This window comes from Ambystoma mexicanum, chromosome 8, assembly GCF_040938575.1.
Source record: "Ambystoma mexicanum isolate Mex_15411 chromosome 8, UKY_AmexF1_1, whole genome shotgun sequence".
Classification (NCBI taxonomy): Eukaryota; Metazoa; Chordata; class Amphibia; order Caudata; family Ambystomatidae; genus Ambystoma; species Ambystoma mexicanum.
The window spans coordinates 1,187,666,579-1,187,692,813 of NC_090929.1; the positions used below are offsets into that span (position 1 = coordinate 1,187,666,579).

The window sequence follows — 26,235 nt, forward strand, 5'->3', positions numbered from 1 at the left end:
GAGAAATTCTTAGTATCACAGGGTTAGGAAAAGAATAGGAATTTTTACTTTGAAGAGAGAATAACACTGATACAAATCATGCCTCCTTGTCCGTCTCCTGATTCTGGCTTAGCAGAGTGGGACAGGCACAGTGGGACACGCACACGGACACGCACACTGACACGCACACAGGGCCATATCTGTAGCGGTTTAATCCAAACCAGCACACAATCCTTTTCCATCCCCCAAAAGGAGCTGTACCTCACATAATGAGGGTCAGCACGATTGACACATTTGAAGGGAATAATGGCGTGTTGATTCATTTTTCATAACAGTCCAGGTAGACTGGTATGAAAAATAAATAGGCACGCCATTATTCCCTTCAAATGGCTATCATAATCGCAGACCAAGGGAGCCAATAATAATCGTTGAGAAACTCGCTACTCGTAAATCTTCAAGGAGCATTTACCTGCAAAATTCAACTGAAAAAGCCAAAGGTATCCGTTACAAACTTCCTCCGACACTATGGTATGTAAAGTCACGTATCTTTATTCAGAGACCCCGCAGCCACTTGCCACAGCTCCCTCAGCTCCAACGGCCACCGTGGAATGTTGATTACCAAACACGCATCAACATTCCACCATTGTGCCTATGCACGAGCCCGTGCATATTACAACATATCCTCTTCCCTTGGATGAAACTGTTAATACCAATTTGAACAATGGAACATAAACAAAATATTACATGACTTGTCATCAATACAACTTCCATCTAGATACAGACAAAGTAAGATGGGTGCAATTAAATGTACTTTTACTTTTAACAAATGTAATCTCTAAATCTTATGGGAGGCCCACATCTCCTACTCACACGACCCCTGTGTTGTCCTTCATAATGTTGTTGATCAATATCATTCTGACATCCCACATCTACCTCTGGACCAACAGGAATTGGAACAATCTCTTCCTGTTCAATCCTTATTCTTTGTGAATCCACAGGATCATAATCCAGTACTGTTTCTTGCGATTCTACATTAGATGCCACACCTGGCTTAACCATACTTTTGCAACCCTTCACCACCACCCTTCTCTTGCTCCACACAGAGCCATCCTCCAAGTGCACATGCCCCTTTCCAACCTTAACAACTCTCCTTGAAGGCATGAAAGAGCTGTAACCTTTGTGAACCATCCTAGGATTCTTTATGTAAACTTCATCCCCAGGCTTAACATTCAACTCCTTCCTAGCCTTTTGTGAAGACATTGTGCTCTGCTGGCGCTCCAAAACACTCCGATGAATATCTCGCAAATCCATATTACATGGCCCACCACCCCCCATGGCCAAAGTTCTCAACGTTGTACCTGCCTTCCTACCCCTCATGAGTTCAAAAGGAGATCTTCCCGTAAGCATGGTAGGGGTTCTCCGATATGCAGCCAGATATTGTGTCAACACTTCCTGCCAATCCAAACCATTGGCCAAAGCCAATTGTATTGCTGACTTAATGGTACCGTTTGCTCTCTCTACTAATCCATCCGCAGAAGGATTATATAAAGCTGTCCTACAATGAGAAATGGCATGCTGCTCCAAAAATTCTCGCATTGTACTAGAGGTGAACTGCACCCCATTATCAGTAACTAAAGTTGCAGGTAATCCTTCACGATCAAATACTTTCCTCAAAAAATCAATAACGGAACTTGTTGTAATACTAGAACATGCTGCCACCTCAATCCACCTGGATGTATAGTCCACCAATACCAACATATATCTGGACTCATGCTCTAAACAGTAAAATGGACCCATGATATCCAAAGCCACTTTCGACCATACCTGCTCTGGAACTTCTACAGGATGTGTAGGCTGTGGATGCAGTACTTTGCTCTTATCGCTGACAGAACATGCCATACAATCTTTCACTACTTGCTCAACATCCTTGTCCATAGACGGCCACCAGTACTCCTCTCTCAGTCTCCTTTTGGTTAACGATCGGCCCAAATGACCAACATGTGCCAATTCCACTATTCTTCCCCTCAAGCTTACAGGAGGTATTAACCTAGATCCCCTAGACACACCCCAGGGACCCTCGGCTAATTCATCAATAACCTGAACATAAGCTTTCCCTTCCAACCTGTCCTTAACAGTGTGCCACCCCTTAAGCAGACCTTCCCTAATCCACTTCAACTCAAGATCCATCTCAGACTCCCGATCCCACACCGACTTCTCCACAGCTGAGGTCACCAAAGCAACCTGACACTCCTGCGAATCATCCTCTTGTACTATTCCTGTCTCACTATCACCCTGTGCCACTAGCAAGCGGGACAAACAGTCCGCAACAACATTCAACCTTCCTGGAAAATACTGCAAGGAAAAATTGTAATCCTGCAACTGTACTGACCACTTTGCAATCCTCTGGGACACTGCCAAAACTCCCTTGGTAGAAAATACCTGTGCCAACAGTTTATGGTCCGTTCTGACAATATAAGGTATGCCCCATAAAAATGTCCTGAAGTGTTTTGAAGCCCATAAGACTGCCAAAGTCTCTCTCTCAATTACAGAGTACCTTGTTTCCACCTCTCTCAAGGTTCTCGAAGCAAAAGCCACTGGTACCCATTCACCATTTATCCATTGCTCTAGTACTGCCCCCAGACCCACCTCACTTGCATCCACCGTCAAAGCAGTTTTATTTTTTAGGTCAAATGACTTCAATGAAGGAGCATTCTCCACTTCCTTCTTGACCAACTCAAATTTTGCCGCACACTCCGCAGACCATACAAACCTTACACATTTCCTCATGAGAGCTCTCATGGCCACCGTTTTTTCAGCATAATTTGACACAAATTTAACATAGTACTCCGCCAGACCCAGAAAAGCCCTTAGCTGATCCTTATTGCCCGGAGCTGGCGTATCCCTCAACACTTGTACTAACTCCTTTTTTGGGCTCACCCCTCGTGAACTCAATGTGTGTCCCAAATATGTGACCTCCTGCACACCCACCTGACACTTAGTCAACTTTACCGTCAATCCTCTCTCTTTAAGAATCTGCATGACCTTCCTTACCCTGACATCATGTTGCTCCTTGCTGCTGCCCCAAACCAAAATGTCATCTTGAAAATAGCTGACACCCTTCACACCCCCAAACAACTGCTGCATCAACCGCTGAAACACAGCCGAAGCCGAAGCCAGGCCAAAAGGCATGCGACAAAACCTGAAAGCCCCAAACGGAGTCACAAATGATGTAAGGGGTCTAGAATCCACATGCAAGTCAATTTGATGGTACGCCGTTGACAAATCAAATGTTGAAAAGTATTTAGCTTCCCCCAGAGTCAACAACAACTCATTGATATTTGGCAAAGGATGCCGATCCACCCATATGCTGGAATTTAGTTCCCGGAGGTCTACACACATTCTGATGCTGCCATCACTCTTCTTAACTAAAACCACAGGAAACAACCACTCTGAACACTCAATAGGCTCAATTATTCCTGCTGACTGTAACTTAGTCAATTCTGCTTTGAATGCCTCCCTGGCTGCAACTGGCACTCCCCTCACTTTATGAACTCTCGGAATCGCACCCTTCTTCAACACAATGCGATGTGTAAAACCTTTAAGCATGCCAAGGGTGTCTGAAAATACCTCCGGAAACTCACTCATGAGCACTGTGGGAGTAACCGTTATGTCATTCTCTTCCCCTCCCTCTATGACACTTAGAACTGGTTCCTTTTCACCTGGATGTATTTGTATTTTTAGTGCAGCCTGCTCATCCCAACCCAGTACACTTGTGCCCTTTGAAGCCACATACAATTTACCCGCAGTTTGCCTCCCCTTGAAAGAGAAATTCAACCAATTATAACCAAGCAGGTCAATGGAATGCTGCCCATAAGCATATGGTCTGATGTCCGGAGGCAACAGAGTAGACATCTCTTTACCCAGCACTTCATGATAGACTTCCGGAGACACCAGAGTGTAAGGTGACCCCGAATCCACCAACATATCCACAGGATGCTGGTCCACCAATACCGACACCCATGGACCCTTCCGCCCACCTCCCTCAACATGTAAAATGACACTCTGATTAGAGCCACCTCCCAATGCCCCTTCTAGTCCCATGGTAGTATCTTCTGTAGCTACACTAGCAACCACCTGCCCCTTACACATGCGTGCAAAATGACCCACACGTTTACATTTCCTGCATTCAACATTGTTAGCAGGACAGGATTTCGAGTCCGCATTGTGACTCGACCAGCCACAATTTTTGCATGCCTCCTTAGCCTTGGATGCTCTATTACCTTGTGCCACAACTTTATCCCCTGCTTTTTTGCTCCTTGACACCACAGCATGTACCATCTCCCTACTCCCGTCCCTTTCAGTAACCACTTGTACACTCGCCTTTGAGGCTTCAATTGCTCTGGCAATCTCCAAAACCTTATCAAGAGAAGGATTGTTCTCAATCCACAACCTCTCTCTAATTTTTTGATTTGACGTCTTCATCATAATCTGATCCCTTATATGTTCCTCTCCATTCCCCGGGAACCCACACGTAGCCATGAGTGCACGTAAGGCTGTAACATATGAATCTATGCTTTCCAATGAACCTTGTGCCCTAGAGAAAAATGTATACCGCTCTAAAACCACGTTAACTCTTTTCCCAAAACGTATTTGCAATTTTTTCAAAGCAGTCTCATAGGCACTTACCATCATTTCCCCTTCACCTCCCCCTTGAACCATCACATTCTCTCCAGGCAAATGACGAAAAACCCTCAACCCCTCCGTTCCAATGCAATTCAGTAAAGCAGCCTCTTTTTCATCATCATTGAACTTTGCCCCACCTGCAGCCCTCAAATACACCTTAAAAGCATCTACCCACTGCTCCCAAGGAGCAACCGGCTCTCCGGGATTCGGCAGAAAAGCAGGTGGAGGCCTAGCAGCTGTATGCAACATATTTGAATGTACTCGCCTGTTCCTTATGTCCCCAATAATAACTTGCCGACCTTTGTGCAATGCTGAAAGCTCCTAGTTCCCTATCAGCAGACCATTACCTCACTGTTACTTTGTACTCTGCCCCCAAAATACATACAATATAATATTTGTCACTTGTATTTGTCACTTGTGGATGACAACCCAACCAATGCAAAAGCAGACAGATATCTCCCACTGTTGCCTTGGGCACGTGCACCCACACGTAAATGCAATACAGCCAGGTTCTGGCACTGGGTGAGTCTCAACTGCTGCCTTGAGCACGTGCACCCCCACGTAATTGCAGTACAACCAAGTTCTGGCACCGGGTGAGTCTCAACTGCTGATACCAAACTCCTTGGCAGCCAACCTAGCCCAAGCAAATCCACTAATCTCCAGTTGGCAGCACTCCAAGCAGTTTGTATGCCACAACCTTACCGCCAACCGCCTTTAGAAGTAATTTGCCGCCCTTTCCACTTGCCTGAGTTGTGTTATGCTGCTGCCCTGCCTTCTCACCAAATTGGCAGCTATCAGCGCCACCGCAGCCCCTCCTCCTTCCTTAAGGCGACCCAGCCCACAGAGACAGCCTTGGATAAGGACGCTGTCAGAGACGGGGCAGCGGCCGGCCACGTGATTGCCAAGCGCCACCTCATCCACGAAGAACAGCGTTGAATACGGACGCTGCCGAAAGGCGGGGCCAGCTGCCGGCACTCTGGTCTTTGCCCAGATGCTATCGTGTGCCCGCCTCCATGCAGCCCAACGGCCCGGCCACTCTTGCTGGCAGCCCCAACTTGATCCAAGCAGCCGAGGACTCCTTTGAGAATGGAGCCCTCCCTCCTCTGTCGCTATCACCGGCGACTGAAACTCCAACTGTTGACCCGCGAACTCCCTGGGTCTTCCGCTGCCAACCGAGCCGACCACAAACCGGCCTACGCGGTACCCCGATTGAGCACCGAGGCAGCTCCTCCGCTTCCCCGACTGGGCACCTGGACCGCTCCTCCCTGCTCACGGCGAGCCGGCGCGGACTGGCCCGCAATGGTACCCCGACTGGGCACCCGGACCGCTCCTCCGCCACCCCAACCGGGCACCCGAACAGCTCCTCCCTGCACACGGCGAGCCGGCGCGGCTTTGCCCACAGCAGTACCCCGACTGGGCACCCGGACTGCTCCTCCACTTCACCTCCCAAACGGACACCCACACCCGCCAGGGGGGGTCCCTTTCTCTCCCGGTTCGTCCTCGCCAACCACCGGGGATGGGCTTGATGCCCAGACAGCTGCTCCACGCACACGTGGGACGGGGTCTCGCACAATCCTCGTCGCCAATGTTACAAACCTCCTCCGACACTATGGTATGTAAAGTCACGTATCTTTATTCAGAGACCCCGCAGCCACTTGCCACAGCTCCCTCAGCTCCAACGGCCACCGTGGAATTTTGATTACCAAACACGCATCAACATTCCACCAGTGTGCCTATGCACGAGCCCGTGCATATTACAACAGTACCCTCAACTGCATTTCTAAGAATCAAATACTCTGAAGAGAGGAATTCAAATGATATAGTTAGCTTGTAAAATAAAAATAGGAGTCCCTTTTAATGATCAAGGGAACAAACTGTACCTGAATTCCCAGAATGCATCTTGATCTGGTGAAAGTGTCTTGTGTTTCCTGCTCCAGGTATTGCCTCGGCTGTTCCCCAACCAAACATCATAGCCAGCATCAGCTAAAAGGAATCCCAGGCTGTTGTTGGCAAGATTTGTGACCCAGTTGCTGGCATCTGCAAGTAATCCATGCTGCAAAAACACCACTGGCTTGCCACCTTCACAAATGATAAAATATGTATTACAATCATTTCAATTTTGGATACTTTTCACACACTGCGGGGCACCTCACAAGGACATCTGCTTACACTAGACCCCTTCCATCTCTATGGGCTTTTTGTCATTGCTGACAAATGGTCAACTACATGCCGAGTCCGATTGCCCACATTTACATCACACCGACTTAAACTCAAAAGGAAAGTAATTATTTTATACATTGCATTTGTTTTCCGAGGTTTTCTGGACAACAAGAAGCTAAATCTAGACTCAAATTTGAAACATCGAATATTTGGATGCCAGACGATTTCTAGAAAAGCTCTAGGCAAGGTTGTCTTAAGGATTTTTGGACATACATGCAGTCACAGAAATATTTAAGGTTCCCACCTCTACATGGAATCACTCACCTCTGATAGAACAAAAAGCTAACAGAGTTCTTTGAAGGTGTATTTTGCTTGGTTGGGGGGGAACCCAAAGAAGCTGCGCCAAATATTTAATGGTAGTAACATTTGCTTTAAGTAATTTGAAAGGAATGTGTTGTGAAGTGCTTGTTGGTGAATGTCCTGTGATTGTGCGTCATTGGAAAGGAAGAAGATGTGTTGTGAAGTGCTTGCCTGTGAATGAGAGACCCTGTGATGTCATGTGGAATGTTGATGTGTGAATGCTGTAGGAGTGTTCTATCTTAGGTCAGGTAAACTTGGGGATGGGTCTCGGTGGTTGCCTTATCTAATAGCTTAATATAACTGACAACAAAGCCTATGTCAATAAGCTACAAGAGTGTACAGATGTACCATTATTACAGAATGTTCAACAGCCCCCAATTCTTCAAGAGAGCTCCTTGGTTTGTTAATGCGAAAAACAGAGTAAAAAACAATTTGGAAGGTCATGATCGCCACACACTTCAAATTATATACGAGCTGTCATAACTTGACTACAGATTGCAAAGTGAAGAAATGGTCAAAGGACTGTCCTGGTAAAGAGTTGCTTGGTCAGAGGCGTAGAAGCCTTAGACTAAGATTACTAAGTATTCACTGCAGGAATTTAAATTGCTCAGAGGTATTTAGCTCTGTTTGTAGCCAGAGCAACCTGGGTACCAAGACACCAAAAGCTAGCAGGAAATGTGTGACCAAGGACAAATGGTGCCATACAATATGCTTATGTGACTGTAGCTCTGAGAGTTTGGCAATGTGTTTAAAGGAGCATTAGGACACTTACGGGTCATATATAACAGACATACATGTATAGTTTGCATCTCGTGTGGAAGATAGATTTGTGGTATGCTATGTAGTCTTACTGCTCCTGCTTAATAAACGATACCCAAGAGCTACTCTTAGATCCTGCTTATGACATTTTGCTTGATATCCCTGAACTACATCATTTTCATCTAGAGATGGCACCAGTTAGAGAGGCAACAGTTTCACCTCACTGATGATGCCCAACAAGGCTGAAACACGTGTATGGGGTTACTGATGGTACTCTTGTTCAGAGGAGAATTGCCTAGCATTTCGGCACTGGACTGCCCCTGGGCGGGACAAAGGCTGATATGCGGGGAAATTTCTTCTCTGTGAAAGGGACAGTGAGCTAAAGACTTGGTAGAGTCTCTTCCAGGGGTTATTCGCCCAAGAACAGGTCATTGGGCTGTGTTCGTGCTGGTAGAGAGATTCCCAGACCCCCCTTTGTTAGACATACATGTATAGTTTGCATCTCGTGTGGAAGATAGATTTGTTGTATGCTATGTAGTCTTACTGCTCCTGCTTAATAAACAATACCCAAGAGCTACTCTTAGATCCTGCTTATGACATCTTGCTTTATATCCCTGAACTACATCATTTTCATCTAAAGGTTTGTTGTTACACATCATCAAAAAGATATTCGTATTCTATGTATGTATCTTCCACAGATGTAGTGTAATACTGTAGACCTGGTCTATAGATTTCTTTCGTACTCTTTCGGGATCAGTACTGGTTGCTTGCAGGATGTTTAAGTACTTTTTTTGTGATTGGACTAAAGAGGAAGCTCCTACTATAACACATCTAGGAGCTCATGCCAGCCTGCCATTTACGCATGGCAGGCATAGTGCAAAATGGAGTCCTAGGGAATCTGTTATCTTTTTTCTGGTGTACATAGTGGGAGGGTTCCAAATGAATCCACAGAATGTATGCCAGCATGCTGGTGTAAACACGGATTTATTTGTATGGTGGCAGAGCCGGAAATTCTGTTTCATGCCCTCTTTCCAAAATACAAATCAATATAAATATGGTGTGATGCAAAATGAATGCATACACTTTTTACGCATGCATTTTATGCTATGCCAGGCTTAACAAGAACTCCTTAATGTTTGGGGAGAACAAAGCAGTGACAGATTATATGCACCAAACAGTGAATTTAGATTTGGGTATGATATTAGGCACTGCGCAGGATCAAAAACCCTCTGATTTGTTAGAGCAAAGCTGCTTAGTGCAAGTGAACGTTAAAGGATGGTTGCAGTTCTCATCACAGAACATTCAGCTTTAATAACTCAGGCATGCACCAAGGACTATAACCGAACAGTTATTGGCTGATAATCTGAAGACCGGGTAGGCTACCAGTGGGGATAATAAAAAGTAGGAGTAAACATATTGCACTTTATTTTACAATGTTAACATAAATGTTGGAAATCGGTGGGGAAGTAGGATTGTTGTTGGATGCCTGACGACAATTTGATCTTTTCATTTTGCCCTTGTTTTTATCTAGTTAGATTTCCTCTGCCCTATTGCAGAATAAGATTTCCATCGAATGTGATTGCACAGAAATTTTACTTTAATTGCTTTGGGAGGTTTTTACAATTGTTAAATACTGATGTTTGATGAAAATGCAATAACTAATTCTAAAATACATTAACAGAAATATCTTATATAGAGAGTAGTAAATCAAACGGAACCAGAAAGAAAAGGTAAAAAAAGCAAATATATACAAGACAGAGCCAGTTAGCTACATGTTTACAAATCTTGAAGAACTATTCTTGGCAGTGTTCTAGACACCTGCGTGACAGTTAATTCAAAAACTCTAAATATCACCTTTTTTTAAAAAGAATATTGGGCAGTCTTTGATTTTCAGGTAACCAGAGTATTTACAGTGTTTAAATACAGTAAAGACTTTATTACCCGGCTCTTTATCACCTGGAACACCCTAATGGCCAGCACCTGTCACTACCATTATCAGAGCAAATCCGTATGACATGAATTACCGTAATAGCATTCCTGATGATTGTATCTGCTTAGATGCACATGCTTCCAACATCCAGTGGTAACCGCAAAGTATTGCATCTTATCTTTTGAGAATCGAAAGGGGGCGTCGACATGGGTGTGCCTGTAACACTATCCCTAACGTGACGAGTAGTGTACCCAAAATCCCATGCGTCGAGGTCCCTCCGATTGTATTTTTTCTGCCATGAAGGAGCCCAATGACTATTGTGAGTGATTACATAAAAGAGAAAATGTTGTAAGACGTCTATGTTCCTTCCACCCGAGCGGGGAGGAATGGTGGGCGCATGTGAATCTAAGCAGACACAATCATCAGAAATGCTATTATGATGAGTAATGCATGTCTTCTGATGCTTGTTAATCTGCTTAGAATCACATCCTGCGCATAGACTAGCGAGCAGTACCCGGAATTGGAGGTGGGTTGTGAGAAGGAACAGTAGTGAAAAGATGTCTTAATACTGCTTGTCCCACCTGAGAATCAGACAAAACGAGTGTCTAGGCAATAGTGTTTTGTCAAGGTGTGTACAGAACTCCAGGTTGCCGCTTTGCAAATTGACTCTAGGGAAACATTTGCAATGAAATCTCTGGAAGCCCCAGTGCCTCAAGTAGAATGTGCTCTAGGCTTGAAGGGGAGTTATTTGTTAGAAAGTGTAACAGAGTGTGATGCATTTGACAATCCACCTTGATATGGCTGATTTAGAGACAGGATCCCCTTCTCTACCAGCTGCCACGGAAATTAAAAATTGGTTTGTTTTTCTCCGTGGTCTAGTTCTTTCCAGGTAAAACAGGACTGCCCTGCGCACATCGAATGTGTGTAGGCTTCTTTTGGCCACGTTAGTGGGATTCTGGAAGGAAGTAGGCAGGTCTATTGATTGGTTCACATGAAACTTGGAAATAAATAATCGAGGGAGAGTGCGCAGAACCACCTGATCTCTGAACTGTAAGAAAAGGGTCTAGAACTGAAAGGGCCTTTAGTTCACTAACTCTCCTTATAGAAGTGATAGCCACTAGGAAGGCTGTTTTATAGGTAAGATCTTTGCGACGTGTCTCATGGATAGGCTCAAAAGGAGACCCCATAAGTCTAGTCAATACCACATTTAGGTCCCACCCGGGAGCCAGGTTAGAAATGGGGGGATGAATCCTTTTAACTCCTTCCATGAAAGCCTTAATAACAGGTATTTTCACCACAACACATTCTGTTGTGACATAGTGTAGGCTGAGAGAGCAGCTAAGTGTACCTTCAGGGAATTAAAAACCAGACGAGTCTAGTAGGTGAGTCAGGTACAATATAATGTGAGTAGGAGAGCAGTTAATAGGATTGACGCCATTGGAATTGCACCAGATAAAGCGCTTCCATTTACTGGAGTAGCAGTGATGGGTGTTAGGTTTTCTCGCCTCCCTAAGTATGTCCATGCATCTCTGAGGGAGTTGTACTTGCCTGAACTCTATGTCCTCAGGAGCCAAGCCGCTAAATTCAGGGTTTGCGGGCACGGGTGAAGAGTCTCCCCCTTGTCTTGAGATAACATGTTGTACGGGCAAGGCAGTTTCATTGGAGGAGATAAGGACATCTCCATCAGATGAGAACCAGGGTTGGCGGGCCCACATGAGGGCCACCAATATCATGTGACTGGTTCCTGGTGCATCTTGTGCATGATCTTGTTGAGTAGGGGAAGTCGGGGGGGGGGGGGGCGGAGGGGGTATAGCGTAAACAAATTTCCCCGACCATGTTATCCAGAGACCATTCCCCTTGGAACGGTTCTGTGGATACCTGGAGGCGTAATCTTGGCATTGAGCATTCTCCAGAGTTGCAAAAAAGTCGCTCTCTGGGAAACCCCATTGTGCGAAAACATTGGAGACGATGGCTTCTTGTAGTCGCCATTCGTATTCTACGGGTAGTGGGAATCTCTGCTGAGCACGTCCGCTAGAAGATGGAGTTCCCCTGGAACATGTTGAGACAACAGGAACATCCTGTGTTTGAGAGCCCATTTTCAAATGTTCTGGGACAGCTTGGATATTCCCTGGACAGTGTGTGCCCCCTTGCTTGTTCAAGTAGTACATGGCCGTGGTGCCATCTGTGACAATCAGGACTGTCTTCCCCTGCAACTGTGTCTGAAAGGCTTTCAGTGCTTTGAATACGGCCAACAGCTCCAGCTGATTTATGTGGTTGGATGCTACTTCTGGGGACCACATGCTTTGCGTCATCCGGCTGAAGCAGGTGAGGGCCCCCCCCCCACCCTGTGAGAGATGCGTCTGTCGTGAGAGTGGCTTCTACTGCGGGGGTGGTGAAGCCCTTTCCCTTCAAGAGGTTTTCCCGCGACCACCACTGCAGAGAGAGAACGAGGGCTGGCGAGACAACCACCAGATCTTCCCATTGTCCGCTGGCCTGACACCACTGGCTGTTGAGCCACTCTTGCATAGGACGCATGCGCAGACGCGCGTGAGGAACTAAGTAAATGCAGGACGCCATCATTCCTAACAGTCGCATGCTTTTGCGTACCATCACCTCTCGACCGACTACATATTGAGGGATCTGAAACAGCATGTTTTGAACCCTTTCGCTGGAGGGGGAAGACAAGGCTGTCTTGTTCGAATTAGAGCCCCTAGGAACTGTTTGACTTGACTGGGGTCTAGGCTGGATTTCTTCTCGGGGATGGAGAATCCCAGGCTGAATAAAAGATCTATCGTCTTTTGAGTGTTCAACAGGCATGTTCCGTAGGAATCCCCTGTTATGAGCCAGTCGTCGAGGTAAGGGTAAACCGGAACGGATTCTCTGCGCAGGTGCGCTGCTGCCACTGCCAGTATCTACGTAAACACCCTTAGCGCCGAAGCAATGCCGAAGGGGAGTACTTTGAACTGATAGTGCTTTCCTCTATCATGAACCTTAGGTATTTTCTGTGTGCTGACAATATTGAAATATGAAAGTACGCATCTTTCATATCCAGTGTTGCCATGTAATCCCCGTTTCAGCAGAGGGATTAACGCCTGCAAAGTGACCATACGAAACTTTTGAGGTTCGACAAATTTGTTCACTGGGCGCAAGTCTAGCACAGGGCGCATGGTGAGATCCTTTCTGGGTACAAGGAAGTACACTGAATAAATACCCTTGTTTACCTGTAGAAGAGGGACGACTTCTATGGTGCCCTTTTCCTGCAGGATCTCAACCTCTTACAGCAGGATGTGTAGGTGTTCCGGCGTCAGGAGTCTTGATTTTGGCTGAATTGAGGTGGTCGACAAAATTCTATGCAGTACCCGTGGGCGATGGTCTTGAGCAGCCACTGGTATGTTGTTGTCCCCTCCCATGCATGAAGGAATGATGTTAAACGTCCCCCGACCGAGGAGGCATGAGAGGGGACCCCGGATCTGAGGGTAATTTCTGACCTGAGGCTGGGGAGCCTCCGGGGGTGGAATTCCCACTTCTACCCTTTCTACGGCATTGTCCTCTAGGTGGATACGTGGTGGTGGTGTTGGATCCTTGTCCTGAAGACCAGTTGTTTCCTGAACCATACTGGTTTTAAGGGGATTGCTCACAAAAGGAATGACAGCCGCTCCTTCTCTGTTGTGAAGGCCTTTGGGTAATCTGGATTAAGGTCTTGAGAGTCTCATGTTCCTTCTTAGCTATCTCAAGTTCTTTGTCCACGGTGGGGGGCATGGCTAAATGGCCGCGAGCTTGGACGTGTATTTCGGATACTCCTGCAGGTCCGACACTGATCCGGAGGAAAATGGGAAATCTAAGGTGATTGCAAGAAGTGTCTTTGAAGCAATTTCTGGTGGAAGTGAACAAGCTTGCTCCGTTATAAAGCATGTGGAAAAACAACAAGCAGAGTTTGAAACTGTAGAAGTGTGTGGAGTTACAAGAACAAAGGAAAGAAAATCGCGTTCGCCCAGGAACTACACAAAGGCTCAGAATAAGAAGAGCTGGGGACAGGAATCGGAGCTCTGCTCTTCACAAGAAATTCACCCAATGCACTGCGCAAGGAGGAAAGCAGCAACGTCCGCGTGGATATATTGTAACTGGAAGAGCAGAGGCCTGTCACCGAAGTATCACGCCGGATCAAGTGATACAATGTGGCACCCGTAGGAAGTAAAGATGAGCGGGCGGCCGCAGTGAACTGCATCCCCGGCAGTGAATGGTGTGGCAAGACAGGAGGAGACAGCAAAGCCCACTGCACGAGGACACGGACAAGAGAAGGGCACAATCCAAGGTGACACTTGAAGCAAACTGAACACAACGCAATTAATACGAAAGACCAAAGCCTGCGCAATATCAGGCAAAAGCTAGACATAGTGCAGCAGCCGTTCTGCAAACGAAAACGGCAGAATTTAAAGTGAAAGACTACTGCCCGCACAATATTGGACAGAGGCTGGCACACAGAGTGGCAGTAGGACTGCACAGCAAAATAAGGGTAAACAGTGGCACCACTAATACTGCAAAGAAGTGGTCAACGGAGCACCTACGGTGCAGAGACCAGCGGCCCCAGTGGGAAGGCGACCAACAGACAGCATAAAAGTTCTTCGCCCACGACCTTGCCAAAAAAGTCTCCTCAATCGGCTTGTTTATTAAGGCTGCTTGGGTTTCAGGCTTAAAACCAGAGTTCCTCAACCAGGCTTTCGTTTTAGTAGTGTACCCTGGGCCAAGGCCCTTCCCACTGTTTCAGCAGCGTCCAAAGTGTTCTTAAGAATGTTGTGGTTGACTTGCTTGCCTTCCGATACAATCTGAGTAGCTAGCCAACAGAGTGGTGTTGCTGGCTATTCGGGTGGAGAATAACCCTTTTTCCCAGTGCATACAACTTTTTGCCTTCTTTATCAGGTGGTGCCTCATCTGTAGACATGGGGACACTTGCCCTCTTTCTCGTAGTCGTAACTACCAGGTAATCTGGAGTGGCATGCCTTTTAATGTAAAGGGGGTCGGTAGGAGAAGGGCTAAACAAATTCTCTACCCTGGGATTAACCGCCCTGGTCTGGGCTGGTGTTAATAATGAAGGCACCAGACGTCTCTTGATAGAGTTCAGTAAGGGAATGGCCTGACTGGCAGGAGGCTTTTCCTTCAGTATGTCCTCTACAAAATCTGAATCCGGCACAGCCTCCTGTGTGGCGATTTGAAAATGTTCAGCCACCTTAAGATGGCGTTAAACGACATCTGATCATCCACAGGTGAGGCCTGACGGACTGGAGTGGTAGGAGGGGAATCCATACACAAAGCGTCAGGGTCCGGGGTAGGAGTAGGGGACGCCCAAGGTTGATTATCAACCGGATGGCTGTCTTCCCAATTATCCATGGGATCAGCAGGATCATCAGTAGGGTCCCCAAAGGGATCATCATCCTGTATGCAGGTATTGATAGGCACCTCGTCATCAGTAAGGTCAAACATTCTCTTCATGAGGATCCACAAAGGTCAGCTGAAACTTAGCCATAGGCAAAGCCCCTCATGAGGCCTCTTGGGAGAAAACCTCTCAGAGAGGTTTCCCAGTCTTTTCATGCACCCCTCAAACTTCTCCCTGGTCCACGATGATGAACCAGAGGAGTCCAGGAGAGGAAAGGGATCTTCCTCTCCAGAACGTCGAGATTTTCACTCTAAAGTCTTGGATAAAGACAAAGGGCTCTCAGAGTACTCTTTTACGAGGCTCCAGGCGTTATGACGTGTCTCTAGACGCGTCTTTAGGCTGTTCTTTCTGTTTCGACTCTTCCTTTTATTTAACCGCTGAAGCGATCCTCGCAATACTATTGTTGATGCTCGGGTTACAAGGGGGTGTGACGGTGGCTGCGCAGTGGATTTCGGCACCACTGGGGTCTTAAGCGGTGTCAGAGCTTTCTTTTGAAGCGTCTCGATGGCCGTGTGTGATTTGGTGCTAGCGGCCTTACTTTTGGACTGCCCGGACGCATGCCGCTGTCGCAGTTTCGGAGAGGGCTGCCGATCATAAAGTATCCGACGTGCCAGTTGGCGCTTTGGAACGCTTCGACAGGACAGCCTAAGCAGAACCGTGGGTTGTGTGCTTAGTGTGGGAATCGGGTGCGTCCCTGTCGCCGGGATGTATAGTCCCCATAGCACGACTCACGTCGTGCCTATCGGGGTCTGGGATATACGCTGCGGATCACGAACTCTGCGGTAAGGTCAATGGCTTCCGAAGTGAGGCCTTGGTCATCGCTAATCCCTTCGTCACACAAAGCGGCTGTGGCGGCGGGGGAATTACTTTCGACCTGCGACATACCGTAGGCCACCCACCGCTTCAAACGGCACTCCTTAATAGTCTCAAGCCGTAGGAGTTTAAACAACACCTTGTTGTGGTCGAGGGGAAGACAATTATTGCACCGACGGTGCTTGTCTTTCCACAGATATTTTGCCTTACAGGAAGGACAAAATATAAATGGAGTCCTGTCTATAGCGCATGATCGTGATATTTTGCCTTACAGGAAGGACAAAATCTAAATGGAGTCCTGTCTATAGCGCATGATCGTGATAGCGACGACAAACCCAAGGGAACAAAGAGGGGGAAAAATTCTTGAAGAATATGACCACCCTGACCCCCACTCTCCCTACTGTACAGGCTGGCCAGAAGGCGTCAAAAGCCGTTGAAATTCCATCGTCAGCAGTCTTTGGCGGTGGCACAAGAATCAGCTGTCGAAGGGAGGGACAATGAGAATAAACGACCGAAGGTCGAGAAATATAACAATAAAGCAATGTTTTATGAAGAGTTCCACATTAGGGCAACTAGATAGCTGGGCAGAAAAAAACAATCCGAGGGACCTCGACACGCGAGGGATTTTGGGTACACTATATGTCACGTTAGGGATAGTGTTACAGGCACGGCCATGTCGATGTCCCGTTTCGATTCTCGAAAGACAAGATGCAATACTCTGCAGTTACCACTGGATGTCGGACTATATGCACAGCATGTGATTCTATTAACAAGCATCAGGAGTGCCAGTAAAAATATAGAAGTCGTGGATACTTTATTAACCTGACTTTTTGCACGGTTTCCTAGTGCTCTGCCATTCTGATTTGGTGACACAATGTTTTCCGGCATACTGTGTCATCTGGCACTGTTGATTCAATGAGGTTGACGGATAAGAAAATGTTTGCTGTTATGATATACTTTGCTACTGAGAAACTTTATGAGAAGGATATTCCTATGTACTACATACATATTGCAGTTCATCAATATTATAATTTAGAAAGATAAGGTGATCCTTACTTTTGTAGTCTATACCTTTGCTTCCGTTGCATTTTATACCATGAGGGATTCTGTTAATGCTCAGGATATAACCATCATCTGTTGGCACCTCATACTCCTCGTTGCAATATCCCCAGTAAGTGATAATTTCGCTCTGCAGGAACAAACAAAAGCATATGAAAAAAAACTTGTACATAAAGAGAACCCAAGTTTACGATGTTTAGAGTAATAATTTGAGTGGTCGATTTACAAAAGTTAAATAGTTACAAGGGCAATTTACACCATGTGCAAGTTAAGTCTATGTGTGCTCAGACATTACAACTGCGCACAGCATTTACAAAGAAGCTAGTGGACCACATGCGTAACCATGACTGCGTAATGGGTTGCTGCTCCTGGGAAAGACATATACCTGTATTTGTATTCCTATGTGTGCTGTGACGAAATCAAGAGTATTAGTCTCTTCTCCCCAAGGCTGAGCCACCCTCTTTGAGGCTAGGGCAGTGTGCCCACTTCTCAAAACCTTCCCTAGGGGCCTGGGTAAGTGAAACCTCACTGGGAGCGACTCCCCGTTAGCGGACAAGTCAACCATTCCCAAAGGGAACTCCCTATGCAGGGTACTTTATCGCAATACATGAAACTGCCTGACATCCAAAACACTGTGTCCTCCTTCTGTTTGGCTGTAGGAAATGTGGAAACCAACACAGTATCTGAAAATAAAGGAGATATCACTAAGAAGAAATGGCTATGAAAATGGGATGAGGAGACTTAAACCCAGGAGACCAAGTGGTACGCAGGGGAACCCTCCTGATGTCAGAACGGCAAGGAGAGGCAGAACGGAAAGCAGCCGCTGAGCTTATGGTACTCTGAGAAGCAGGGAAGGCAATTCAGAGAACCCTCATAGCAGACAGCGGGAGGACCGTTGTCAGGACGGAATCCGAGGAACCGTCCGAAGAGGTGGTGTGACCACAGAGGTGCCGTGGTGGGACTGGCACTGTCCCAACTACACCAAAACCTGGATGATAGGAATCCCTCATTTGAGGAATGCAGCGAGCTACAGAGAAGGCGAGAACGGAGCAACCGAGAAACTGAAGAGCAAAAGCGAAGAGAAGAAATTGACCTACATGAGCATAAGCAGACTTCCGCATAGTTACCCGATGCAATGCAAGGACAGGGGTGTGCCACAGGGAGGATGAATATTTAAGCCAAGAGACTATGATTGTGATACAAGTATTAATGGAATAACGAGTGAGCAGAAACAGATATCGGAGGAGATATTAAAAAGCCTAAAGGAGAAAAAAGGTTGTGCAGCATTAAGAAAGTGGAAACAACTATTGTGGGGAAGAGAGGAAAAACCCAAGAAGTGGTTTTGAAGAGAGGCAGTTGTTAAAGAGTGGGGGGTCCCCTGTAGGAAAAGCTGTGAAACCTATTGTGAGTTAGGAGTACAAAGTGAAGTACACCAACAAAGAATGAACTTGGTAAAGCCATCTCAGAGGTGGGGAACTTTCAAAATAAATAAGGCAAATGAAAAACATAGAGCTAAATGAAAGTGTTTAAGAGACTTTATTCAAGAGAACAATAGTAAGGGTAATTTTTTGCTCAGGAAAATACGACCCACCAACAGTTGGGAGGAGCTGCAGGAGCTCATAAGGAGTATTTTTGTGATACAAGAGACATTTAAATATTACAGACTTCTATAAAACCAGAAGACCCTGGGTGAAGCTAGACAAAATGGCAAAGGGGAGGCCACAAGAAGAAAGATTATACTGTGGTCCAGTTTAGTTAGTATTATTAGTGGTAGAGTCAGATAGAGTTAGTTTGGACTGAGGACATTTTTGATTTTCAACTTCCTGCTGACAGATAAGCACCTTAGTTTAATTAAGTTAGGTAGGGAATTCCCCAATTGCGATGGGGCAAATTAGGCCTTTTCTATTATTTAAAATAGTGCACTATGCAGGCAGTGATCTTTCAGATGTCCTTGGGCAGCCCCCTTTTTTTGGCGCACGTGAGGGTATGTGCTAGTACTTCTCACAGGCACAAAAAACGTTTTGATAATCTAGCCCATGGAATTCCTCTTATGTAATTTACGAGAGTATTTCAGCAGTAAACACTAATAAACAAGGTCTCTTCTCGAAAGTGATACTAACAATCTTGACAATGTATGTATTGCATCACAAACATATGCTTCTTTTAATAGTAGGTATTATTAGCACATGGATGTCATTATTGTCCTCCTCTCAGCCAATGCAAATGTGCAGAATGCAGTCAATAACTACGGGTATTACCAGCATTCTGAGAATTCAGGTTTCAGAGGCAGACTGGAAATAGTAGAAAACATTTCTCAACATCCAAGAAACAGCAATGCAATTTCCCAGCGAGATTTCTTCCAAGACTTACGGAGGATTTTTTTTCACTGCATCTGAAGGACTGGCACCATCCAATTTAATGCAAAATGCTAAAACCTGAAAACATGTGTTCACTTTCGTACAGAAAACGTGTTTACTTTTCCATTACACCTAATGCCTGCTCATGTTTCAATTAAAATACTTATCTTGTATATTGAACCATGTTATCAAAATACTACATTATTAAACTACATTTCATATACTAACACGTTGTGTCTATTCATTTTATTCACTATTAAAATACTGTTTAATGATTCAGCATCACAACTCTAAAACCTATGTTGCTATTATCACTATTTGACAGGGTCAAGTCCAAGACCCGGTTATAGACCAAACAGCTCATTAAAAGAAAACCAACGAGTCGAGGAACATGATTTTCCTTACTTCCCCTTACCCAGCCAATTGTTTTCCCTAACACTCTTTCCGGTTTACCCAAAAACCCTTTTACCAACCAATCGACATTTCCCTGATGCTCTTTCCCACCCTGCAGTCAAGGTATTCTAGAATGTACTCAATCGACAGAAACATTGGTAGTGGGGACGTTGAACTAATGCTACTCTTGTGCAAAATCCAGCTGGGACATGACAGTCAACTGCCCACCCCCATTCTCTAAACATGATTGAGAAAGGAGAACATAAGGTCTCTGTGTCAATTTAATTTAAGGCCACACATATTCTTAAACCTTCCCCCACAGCCTCTGTGCAGCCACCACCTCATCAAGTTATACCTGCAATGGGCTGTCACGACTTTAATCCTACTTTTTCAGGGCTGTGAAATTCAAACCTTTTTTTTTTTAACTCAAGTTACTTGTGAGTCAAATCACACATTTCCAATATCTCCTCCGATATTCATTTAGAGAGGGTCCCTTTTCTCATCTGAGATCTCATTTGTGTGCCCTATTGACACTGTTCATGGTGTCTGCCTCTCTCATGTCATTTTCTTTCCAGTACAGCATCGCTCTGTAGGATCGCGTAGCAGCTCTTCCAAATATAAAACATAGAGAACAGTCCTTTTGCTCTATTATTTAATACAATATCCTCCAAAGATGCGTATTGGCATATCTAGGTACCAGGCTGGAATAACCTACATCCTATAAGAAAGTACTGACAGCAAAGATAACAAAAATCATTATTCTGGTTGAAATAATTGAGACTACAATATCTTCTGGCTCTGGCATCTTATATAAGATGGTTAGCTGGACTGATAACTACATGCAATATTCATTTTGAATGCTATGAATAGGAGTTACACACTACTTAAACTGTTCAAATGGTGGGAAAACATTATATAACGAACTGCAAGGAGTTAAACAAAAGAAAACCAATACATATGTCCCTAGAAGCCATTTAGAGCTTTGCTTTTAAAAAAACAAAAGTATACGTCTGTTTAAACTTTGTTTTATCACTTTAGCCAAAGAAGCCGTAACACACCTGATAGTACATATCATGGAGAGAAAGTCACAATAAATCGGAAGCAGCGAGACAGTATCAAAAAACTACCGAAAAAACTTTAAAGCCAAATTATTAGTAAAATGATACCTTTGTCCACAATGGCATGCATAAATGAATATGGTACACTTTGCGAAAAACCACTACCCAATGCCAGAGCCTGCTCAGACATCACAGGTCCTTCACCAATTCTTGCAGAACTTCACTCGCAGGCCCCTATTGGCTGTGGCCAGAAATCTCCCAGGCAGCACACAGAGTTTGCACAAGAACGCAGACTACTCCGACAAAGCCGACATCACACCCTCCTCGAGAGGGAAACGTAAAACTATTTACCCGGGCTTATTAGGATTTGTGAATGCTGGTCTGAGTAAAACAGTATATCACTGGTTCTGTGGTTTTCTGCTAAGACAAATTCGAATCCAAGCTGAGGGACTAGCCATTTAAAGATATGGTCAACCTTCCAAGTCAATTAGTGAACACAGATGAAGCTACTGACCCAAGCCAAATCCAGTCCCTCACCAATTGTTCAGCACAGATGTAGACCCTCACTAGGAGTCTTGCCCTGGGGGGGAAGAGTTACACGGCTATAAAACTATAAGCACAGGCTCACAGTCAGACAGTGTGGGTTTTTGGAGCAGTGAGATGCTTGCAAATGTTTAGGAGGTGGCTGGAGAGAGGAAGGAAGGTGTAGGAAAGGAAGACCGTGGTGACGAGTATGAGATTGCTACATGGAAGAAATAAATACTGGGGAGGGTGGTATACATCAGGTTAATGTGGTAAATGGGAGAAGGAGGAGGTTGGTAAACGTCAGGTGGATGTGATAGAAGGAAATAAAGATGAGTTTAGTAAACATCAGGAGAAAGTGGTAGAAAATAACGCAGAACCTATTGCAAAGACAGATAAGGAAGTAGAGAAAAAGAGGGAGGAGGCTGTTCAATACTCAGGGGAAATGGCAAAGGAGAATGAAGAGGAAGTTGGTGAACATAGAGGACGGGACAAAGGAGATTCATAGAGAAACTCACACGGTGGTAACAGAAACGAAGTAGAAGCAGGACAAATCAGGATGAAATGGTGGACAGACAGTAAAGGAAGATTCAAGGATGTGTGATAGGATCAACACATAGGGTAGGGAGAAAACCTTGATTTGACGGAGTTGAATCCACTGCTGGAGGAAGAATGAGAGCGTGGTTTAGCAGTGGGGAGGGACTGGGGCAGGCCAGTGTCACACCCCGGATGGGAGACATTCAGTCTGGAAATTCTGCATAGGTCACTGGGAAAAGCGATGTTAGACCAAGCTCTTCGGCTCCTTGGGTAGTTCCTCCAGTTTCCAAGAAGTCTAAAGGCAACACCCCATCACCTATAAGAGCACTTAGGGGCCAAAGGAAAATGGGTGCATGAAACACTTAGGCTCGGAGGGGGGTTGAGAGAGAGCAAGCGAGAAACAAATTGGATGGGACCCTTTTGAGATCGAGCACAATAGAAGGCATATATCCCTTGTGAAACCGAATTCTGGACAATTTAGACATAGGCCCCCATTACGAGGTTGTAAGGCAGGTTGCAGGTAACCCTGGCGGCCTGACGGCAACCTCGACTTACCTTTTTCCACTGCCCGATAATACCAGGATATTATGGTTGGCAGCGGAACAGTAAGTTCCCATTCCCGTGGAGTCCACTAGGATTCCACGGGAATGGGAACACTGAAGCACCGGCACTGCTACTAATGGTGCCGGTGCTTCAGTGAAAGATCTGCTGGCAGGGGCCTGAACTACCGGCAGGTCAGGCCTGCCGGTAGTTTACAATCCCTACCAGCAGTGAGCAGGTCTGGAAAAGGTGCCAGTAACGTTACTGGCACCTTATTTCTGGACCAGCTCACTTGTAATGAGGGCAATAGTATGAACCCAATGTTTTGAGTCAGAAAGTCCTACTCCTTCCCCATTTTGTTATTTTGGCCCATCCGATATCAATCCCTTTCACCCTGTGTGACACCCATAATATTTTATTTGAAACACTTACATCTTTTAATTGTGTATGTTCAGATCTCATTATCTTCCAACTATCAGGGTTCCTCTAATTCGCCACCAAGTCAGATCTCCCAATGTCAGATGTAACCATTGAAACGAATCGAGGGAGATCATCCCTTCTACCCAAGGGCGAGCCCCCCCTCTCCCTGTGAGGCTAGGGAGGTGGCCTGCTCTGCCACACCCTTCCTAGCAGTCGAGGCAACTGGGACCTCACCAGGAGAGACCCCCCCCCTTTAGGGGTCAAGGACACCCGTTCCTGTGAGGAACTTCCTAAAGCTGCGTACACTGTGCGCTACATGGGATGCTCTACAATACCAGAGACTTTTAAACAACAAAACTGGGACAAAGAAACACTTAGTAGATTGAAAAAGAACATGTCCCTTAAAATCGAAATATCCAATCCACTGGGACGAGTAGGTTAAATAGCGCATACTTGAACAGCAACAGAGAGAGAGTAACGCATATGCAGGCAATGGAAGGCTCTGAGCTGCATAACACCTGGAGAAGGTGGAATAGGCATGAGCCGGGAAGACCATGAGTTTTAAACTCACACTATACTGGACAGGGCGAGGCCAGAGCCACGGCAAATCCAAGCGTGAGAAGCCGAAAGAGCAGGAGCTCAGAGGAAGGTGCTGGCGAGACCACAAAGGATCTGTGGTGGACAGCCGGTCCACAGACCATCACCAGTACCACCGCAAGCATACAGCAGCAGGGTGTCCGGTCACTCACCAGAACACCAAGAAACCACAAGGAGAAGAGAAAACCTGAGGATGAAAATGAAGACGAAAATAAGCGGATGGCGAAACGGAGCAAGGGAGAAGCTCCCAAAGGAACAAGGGCCCCGAAGACGTTCTCCTTCACAGTTGAAGGTAATAGGCAGAATGGCAATAACGGGAGGCCCAAAGGGAAACATTATACTGTGCAAATAACTCATCCCAGTAGAAGTCATGAGGCAAAGTTACATCTGAAACTGATGAACTTAAAGTGTCATAAGAGACAGAATTACTAAAAATGTGAATACTGAGAAAAAAGAACCGTGGAAAACAATACCCTGGGAAAAGGGGAAAGAAACTCAACATTCTGTGCAAGAACAACATAACATAAAAGAAAGAGAACATTATGAGCCACAACTCAGAGGAACTATTCAGTTGAACAATGTACAAAATCAAGTAGGCCTGCAGAAGCTGAACTATAATTGCTTAGGAGGGAAGGCCTACCAGAGAAATAGTATTTTCCAAGGATACGCTGAAACCAACAACCAGGAATACAGATCTTAAAAAAGATCCATGAAAGGGATCCAAGAGGAGGAGGGAAAAGCAATACTCCATTTGCAGAGTTGCAGAGAGTGATCCAAGAAATCACAAGAGACTATTTGAGGATTAGACATCAATAAAGATTCCTACAGACTGGTAACAGAAGTTCCCTGAGGAGAAGGGAATCATTCTCCTAATCTAAGTTAGTTTTCATAGTCGTAGGGTCAGTTAAGTTAGTTTTGGACAGCAGACTTATTTCTTTGGACATTCATGAACGACTGATGTGTTCCTCAGTAAAATAGGCAGTAACCATCCATGAAAGGGAAAGTTAGGCCTTATAATTTTACTTTCAAAAAATGCCGGGAACCATGTTATCAGAGTGTCTGCGTCCTTCTTCTGACTCGCCACACCATGTAACCAGTGATCATTCAAGAGCAGTGTTGTAAATATTTAAAAAACTAGATAGGACTTCACTGGGTTTATGTATTTTGAGACGCCTGAGGGTATTCTCACTCCTACTCCTCTTGGGCCCTCCACAAGGGGGCAAAGGAAAGGCCATTGCTTTTGGATCCTGGCCCTAGGGGGCGGAGAAGCAAGGGAGGATCACCTGGATGGAGGGTCCTTGAGGATTGGGAGTGGGGTGCCCTTGCGAAAGACATGGTATCCCCCTTTTCCTAATGACAACCAACATAACCCTCCCCCAACCTTTATGGGCTATTATAAGCCAATTCCCCTCAATTTTCCACATATAACACTTGGCAGTACTGGGACGAAGAAGAGACCATCAAGAGCAGTGACGATTACCTCTTTTCGCCACTTGAGTTGTGAGGGTCAGGCATGTCCCTGTGATTATGGTTAGGCAGGACTAATGAGTCAGTCACATCTTCAGCCTGCCAAGGGGCTGCAGGTGTATACATGGAAATCAAGCAGCCAGAGGAAGGGAGAAGGAGCACAAGAAGGGGAGCAACATGGGAAGAGGCAGCCGTGGTGGAACTGGAGCAAAAGCCAGGACGCCAGCAAGACACCCAGCAGACTTTGGGGACTTGAGGCAAGTGGATCATGTGACCCCAGGCATGGGAGCTTCCCGAGAAGCCAGAGCACAGAGGATGCTGCCCGTGTGCTGACCGAGACACTGAAGCTGCCGTCGAGCCGAGAGAAGCACAAGGTCGGTGAGCGGGGCTCAAGCTGGTAACATACAGAAGGCCGGTGAGTGTCGGAAGGGCAGAAATGCTCTGCAGCGTTCCAACAAGACCGCAAAAGAATTCTGGTCTACAGTATAGAAACAAAAATGTGGTTTTTGAATATCGAGCTAACGAGAAACGTTACTTTGAACAATTAAATGCTTATCGAATACCGAGCTAAAGAAAAACTTTAATTTGAACTAAAGGCTCATTGGTTACCGACCAAAATAGACACTTAACTATTGAAATTAAAAAGGTGCACATCGAATCCTGAACTGAATAGAACTGTAACATTTTGAACAATAAAAGTGCACATTTGAAGACAAGTGAACCTTGTGTGAGTGAATGCAGTGTGACAAGGCCACCGCTTGGCAGGGGGTGAAGCAGGCCACAACACTAATGAGGAGAAGCCAAGGAAGGGCCAGATTAACACCAAAGCCAAGAGTCCAACAAAAGGAGCAAGGCCACAGCTTGGCAGGAGTTGGGGGGAAACATGGTGCCAGTTCCACAAGGCTAATAAGGAGAAGCCTAAGAAGTGAAAGGATAACCCCAAAGTCAAGAGGCCAACAAAAGGAGCCAAATGAAGGTGGACTTGGCACACAGGAGCAAATACCAAGTAAACCTGTGTGCATGTTCCAAGGAGGGGTGGGGCCCTGGTTGCGTGACCTGTAATGTAATGTGATTTATTTCAAAGTTCTCAAAATTGTAGGCAGATGACAAGGGAACTGGGACACAAGGAAGTATCACAAATTGAGGGCAAGTAAAAAAGCCAGGACTAGA

General features: G+C 45.7%; 1 protein-coding gene across 4 annotated transcripts in view; it reads right to left on the reverse strand.

Annotated features, from left to right (window-relative positions):
* Positions 1 to 26,235, reverse strand: part of LOC138472877 (lysosomal acid lipase/cholesteryl ester hydrolase-like) — a 661,393-nt gene that overhangs the window by 497,538 nt on the left and 137,620 nt on the right. For 3 of the 4 annotated variants that reach the window (XM_069611276.1, XM_069611277.1, XM_069611274.1), the window contains exons 3-4: positions 17,172 to 17,304; positions 6,543 to 6,741 (exon numbers count right to left, since the gene is read on the reverse strand). In XM_069611276.1, coding sequence (XP_069467377.1) covers positions 6,543 to 6,741; positions 17,172 to 17,304 — 332 coding nt within the window. The remainder of the gene's footprint in view (positions 1 to 6,542; positions 6,742 to 17,171; positions 17,305 to 26,235) is intronic. The other variant, XM_069611275.1, reaches the window with a different exon arrangement.